The sequence below is a fragment of the Mya arenaria genome, chromosome 6 (genome assembly GCF_026914265.1).
Source record: "Mya arenaria isolate MELC-2E11 chromosome 6, ASM2691426v1".
NCBI lineage: Eukaryota > Metazoa > Mollusca > Bivalvia > Myida > Myidae > Mya > Mya arenaria.
In genome coordinates, this window is record NC_069127.1 from 50,572,780 (window position 1) to 50,578,574 (window position 5,795).

The 5,795-nt window shown below is 34.8% G+C and overlaps 1 protein-coding gene across 1 annotated transcript in view; it reads left to right on the plus strand.

Moving 5' to 3' along the window:
- The window catches only part of LOC128237871 (uncharacterized), a gene marked incomplete at its 5' end in the record, with an annotated part of 6,585 nt that extends 2,234 nt beyond the window's left edge, over positions 1 to 4,351 (plus strand). Inside the window, 3 exons of the mRNA XM_052953451.1 lie at positions 1,929 to 2,204; positions 2,831 to 2,833; positions 3,461 to 4,351. Of these exons, the coding sequence (XP_052809411.1) occupies positions 1,929 to 2,204; positions 2,831 to 2,833; positions 3,461 to 4,351 (1,170 nt within the window). The remainder of the gene's footprint in view (positions 1 to 1,928; positions 2,205 to 2,830; positions 2,834 to 3,460) is intronic.
- Between the last annotated feature and the right edge of the window lie 1,444 nt (positions 4,352 to 5,795).

Consider the following 5,795-nt stretch of genomic DNA (forward strand, 5'->3'; position numbering starts at 1 on the left):
TCACTCAATTCACAGCCAAGTCCGTTTTCACCAATACATAGCTTTTTTACAGTCCTTTCATTATCGCCTGTTTGTGTTAATTGTTACGTCTTTTTATTTATGTTGTACATATTTTATTGCTCACACTATCAGTCATGCCTTTTTACTTTTTGTTAAATGTCTTACTAATGTATATGACTTACATAATTTATTTTGTGTTCTTTGATATGTTCTCGTAGAGGCCATTTGATTTACCTCCATCTTTGCTTCTGACGTTTATAATGTTCTTTTGTAACGGTATCCGTCATTTAATATGAATAAATGGCATTTTTATTATTCTGTTTATGTCAATTACTCGAAACGAATGAACTTTACGCATACTTTTAAGAGAGCACTCATGAAAATATATTTGACTAAATATGACACTATTATTTCTGAGTTTAATTCTGTTTGATAATGACAGAGGTATTCCGATTGCAATAATATTTGCAAAATACTAAACAAGATACATGTTCAACCTTTACTACACTAATACATACATCTGCCTAAAGGCATAAATACGTTTGCCCAAATGTATAAGTTACCTTCCATTCTAGATGCCCGGGCATACTGCTTGAAATTGGACAGGCAAAGCCCCCACAAAAAACGCAATTTTTAGAACCCTTTAACCCTGATGACCTCTCTATAAAAATGCTCATAATCGTTCATTTTCATAACATGTAACTAAAGCCTTAACATGAGAAAGGTCGAATAGCTAACAAAATGACATATTGTTCAAACGACAATTTGGGCCACGGATTATGTTATCCAATATCCACTAAATACAATTATCTTCAAACAACGCATTCTTTTTTATAACCCTAACGCCAACATCTGTTATGGTTTTAACCTCAGTGATAGGGTGATGTTGATCATTATGTGCCCCTATTTTAGGTCGAAATTCCATGCCATAGTAAACACATCATAAATTGTTTAAAGATCGATTCCATACTTTCCATTGAAGATGCTCGGGCAGTTGCCGTCGTGTAAAATAATAAGATGATTTTGAACATAAAATGAAAACAGAGTTCTTCAGTATTTGCTCGTCTTTAAATAAATTCAACAATAAATCAATAAATCGTTTAACCAATGACAAATTATAAAGACTATAATATACTAAATTATCCATAATTGCAATAGGGGTCTTCAAAAAGTGTATTTTTGTAATGTGCTCAATCGAAGAAATGAAAAATGAAATTAAATGCTTTATAACAACGTTATTATCACTGCAAAGAGATATGTTGTCTTTTTTGGTTAGTGATGAGATTCTTTTCTCCAACCTCAGATAAGTAGATCAAATAATTTAACCATGCTAGATATTCTTATCTTGCCCACGGGCGAAGATAAAATGCTCGTATGGAACTCCTTTTTCCAAGTTTGAACATTCTTGTTCAATACAGGTGGTATATATTTCTGAGAAGGATTCCAATTGCTGCCACATTTTTGTGATTGGTGTAGTAAGGATATACGGACATGCGATGAGGCCGCCAGCGATTAATACCATGTTTAATGGTGGTGTGTAACCTGGAAGTCATGTTTGTTTACTTCCTGTAAAAAATAGTTTAAAAATCAAGTTTAAAAGTATTTTCTGTCAGTATATTGTATCTTAATGTGTGGATTCATCAAGTATGAACTACCTAGGAAGTATTCTTACTGCTGTTATCATCTGTACTCGGATCGGTGATCATTATTTACACAATGACATATTCCCCACCCACTTGCTTCATCAAGGGTCAACTATAAATGTTTCTCAGGGACAGTTGATATTTTATGAGAACTTTGTATCTTCATACACTAGTCCAACAAGAAGAAAGGACATCTTATTTAGATGTTGTTACACAAAGAATCCAGCTTCTATATTTTTATTACTTTGTGGAGATGTCCATCCTTGTCCAGGGCCTACTGTTCAGGGCGGTCAGCCTTCCTTGTTGACTGACCAGTCATCGGTGAATAGTCAGTACCAGGTTTTTAAGAACCGTGGCTTACATTTCATTCACCTTAACGTCCGCAGCCTAATCCCAAAGTTAGATGAGGTGAGACTCCTTGCCAACCGTACACGTGCAGCTTGTGTATGCCTTTCTGAAACATGGCTAGATGATTGGGTGGAAGACACTGAGGTACATATTCCTAAATATGTCATCCGGAGAAAGGACAGAAATCGTCAAGGCGGCGGGGTGTGTATCTACGTAAGACAGGATCTCGCCTTCAATCCACGAGATGATATGACTCACTCCGAACTAGAGGCCACTTGGATCGATATTCTCTTGCCAAAAAGTAAACCAATTATTTGTGGTACCATCTATCGTCCACCAACTCAACATAACTTTTTCACAGTGCTGGAATTAGTGTGTTCCATGTATATGCATGTTGGAACTGAATCTGTTATCATGGGAGACTTTAATGTTAATATACTTAATAGATGTACTCTTGTTGATCAATTATCATCATTCACAAATATGTTTCATTTAAAACAGCTTATACACGATCCTACAAGAATCTGTAAAACTTTCTCTACATGCATAGACTTAGTCTTGGTATCATATGTTGATAGAATTACACATAGTGGTATCATTGACTCATTTATTAGTGACCTTTCTGTTGTTTATTGCACACGCAAGAAAACTACTATGTCTATTGGTAAACATAACAATGTTCACATCAGATCCTTAAAAAACTACAGTAAGGAAAATTTTGAACAAAGTTATTTATCTACAGACTGGAGTAGTGTTCACTCAGTGACAATGTGTCAGAAGCCTGGACAAATTTTAAATCTATTTTTATATCTGTTCTTGATGGTATTGCACCTGTTCAGGAGGTTAGATGTAAGCAACGCACACAGCCTTGGATATCCCCTGACATTTTACATAGTATTGAAGCTAGAGACAAAGCTTTTTATGTTTTTAAGAAAAATAGAACTGAAGATAATTTTAATGTTTTTAAGGAATTGCGTAATAAAACTCAGTTTCTCATTCATAAGGCCAAGAAATGCTATTTTTCAGAAAAACTTGAACAGTACAAAAACCAGTCTAAATCTCTCTGGAGCACACATAAACAATTAGGTCTTCCTTCTAAGATATGTAACTCTTCATCAAGTAGCAAAGGTCTTAAAATTGATGGACAGATTTCTTTTAATAAGCTTACAGTTGCTGAAAAGTTTAACTTATTTTATACTACAGTTGCTTCTAAACTTGTTGAAAAACTTCCAATAAGCTTGAATAAGTATGGTAAAAGTTTTGTTAGCAAATATTATATTGATAAAGGTGTTAATCATAATAGCTTCTCATTTGCTATTGTGTCTGAAAACAAAGTTTTAAAACATTTAGATAAACTGAGTGCAAATAAGGCTACAGGTTTAGATGGCATTTCTGCTAGGTTTGTTAGGGATAGTGCTTCTATCATATCTTGTCCCCTCACTCATGTTGTGAACTTGTCCATTATCCAGGGGTCTGTACCTGATGACCTCAAGTATGCCAGGGTTATTCCCCTTTATAAGAAAAGTGACAAGACTGATGTTGGGAACTACAGGCCTGTTTCAGCTTTAAGTATTGTTTCAAAGATATTTGAAAGGGTCATATATGATCAGGTAGAAGGTTATTTAAATGATAAACAACTTCTCTACAGCTACCAATCCGGTTTTAGGCGTGGCTTCTCCACAGACACATGTCTTACCCATTTATCTGATTATATTCTTTTTAAGATGGATGAAGGTAAAATGGTTGGAATGGTTCTACTTGACCTTCAGAAGGCCTTCGATACGGTCAATCATGGTATTTTACTGATGAAACTTGAGGCTATAGGTCTCCATGCTGACGCTGTTATATGGTTTCAATCCTATCTCTCAGATCGCCATCAGATTGTCGACGTATCTGGCACATTGTCCTCCGAGGCCACTGTCACATGTGGTGTCCCTCAGGGTTCCATCCTTGGCCCTCTTCTATTTCTAATTTATGTTAATGATATGGCCGCTGTGATTAACAATAAAATATTACTCTATGCTGATGATACGGGCATCTTAGTTGCTGGTAAAAGCATATCAGAAATTCAATCCATTCTTTCAAGTGACCTGGAACTCATTAGTGAGTGGCTAGTGGACAACAAACTGTCCCTACACCTTGGCAAGACAGAATCAGTATTGTTTGGTTCAAAGCCCAAACTTAAGTCTAATCCCCAGCTTAATGTGTCTTGTAATGGGGTGCCAATTACTCCATCAAGTTTTGTCAAGGACCTTGGTGCTAAAATAGATCAGAGTCTGGCTGGTGAGTCCATAGCCAAGTCAGTTATTAGTAAGGCAAACTCCAGGTTGAAGTTCTTATACAGAAAAAGTAAATTCTAAAATATGCACACTAGAAAACTCTTGGTTATGTCCCTTATACAGTGCCACTATGACTATGCTTGTTCCTTTTGGTATCCAGGTCTTACCCAGTCACTTAAAAATAAACTCCAGACTACCCAAAATAAGATGATCAGGTTTGTTTTAAAGATGGATAACATGTCTCATGTTGGTCAAGAGCAATTTCTAAATTTAGGTTGGCTACCCGTGTCAAAAAGGGTAGAGCAAATTATGCTTTGTCATGTCCATATGATAAAGAATGGCCTTGCCCCTGAGTATCTTGGTGAACATTTTAAACCGCTAAGTGATGTGCACGGTTGCTGTACAAGGTCTAATAAGGTAGCTCAGCCAGTGTCTGATCATTTTGCGGATAGTTTTACCTTTGTTAACACTGGTCGTTTCTCCAAGCCTAAGGTTGGCAGTTTTGGGGCAAAGACATTCACAAATAATGGCATAAATTTGTGGAATAGTCTTCCTCAAAATATAAGGAATATTTCAAAACCTAACCATTTCAAGTCTGCCATCAAACAGTACCTATTACAGTCTTAAAGATCATTTTAAATTTTTATATTTAGCTATCATAATAATTTCATTTTTATTAGCACGTAGGGTTCTTATTCATACGTATTTCTTTATATCTTATCATATCTCATTGTGATATTAATAGAATAAATTTTTATTTTTAGCTATCATAATAATTTCATTTTTATTAGCATGTAGGGTTCTTATTCACACGTATTTCCTTATATCTTATCAGATCTCATTGTGATATTAATATTGCTTTACAGTATTGCCATTTTGAATGGCATTTTTTTATTCCATACATTATGATCTCAAGTCTTCTGTTACAATACATAGGCCATGAATGCAGTGAATTAGGCTATGAATGCAGAGTAATAATGTTAATGAGTTCTGTGATAATTAATTCTCTGTGATATAAGATTATAACTTGTCTAGATTTCTTATCCTTGTACTTAACAATTTTGCTAAACTACATGACTATTCCATGGTTACTGCCACCAATTTTTCAAGGACCACAATGGAAATAAGTGAAAATCATTTTTCTTTTTTTGTGTCATCCTTGTTATTGTGTGTGCATTTCATGGTTTCTATTGTCTATGCATTGATAATGATATGTTATAATTTGTCTGCATTATGACGTGCCATGTAATGTTCATGTCTTTTTACCGAATAAACCTACTACTACTAATCCACGTAAATAAGGCCCATTATACTGTCATAAACAACAATGAAATGAATGGTGTTGATACATTGTATGTACTTATTTCAGAGAAGGTATTAATTGTTACATAAAGGTGTGTTCGAATTTAAACATTTAGATGTTCTTCAATACCTGAAGACTCTGTTTCCACTAGAGCAATCGTGAGCACACAGAAAAAAACATGAGTATACGTATATCTAAATGTATGGACTAAATGTCAGGAAT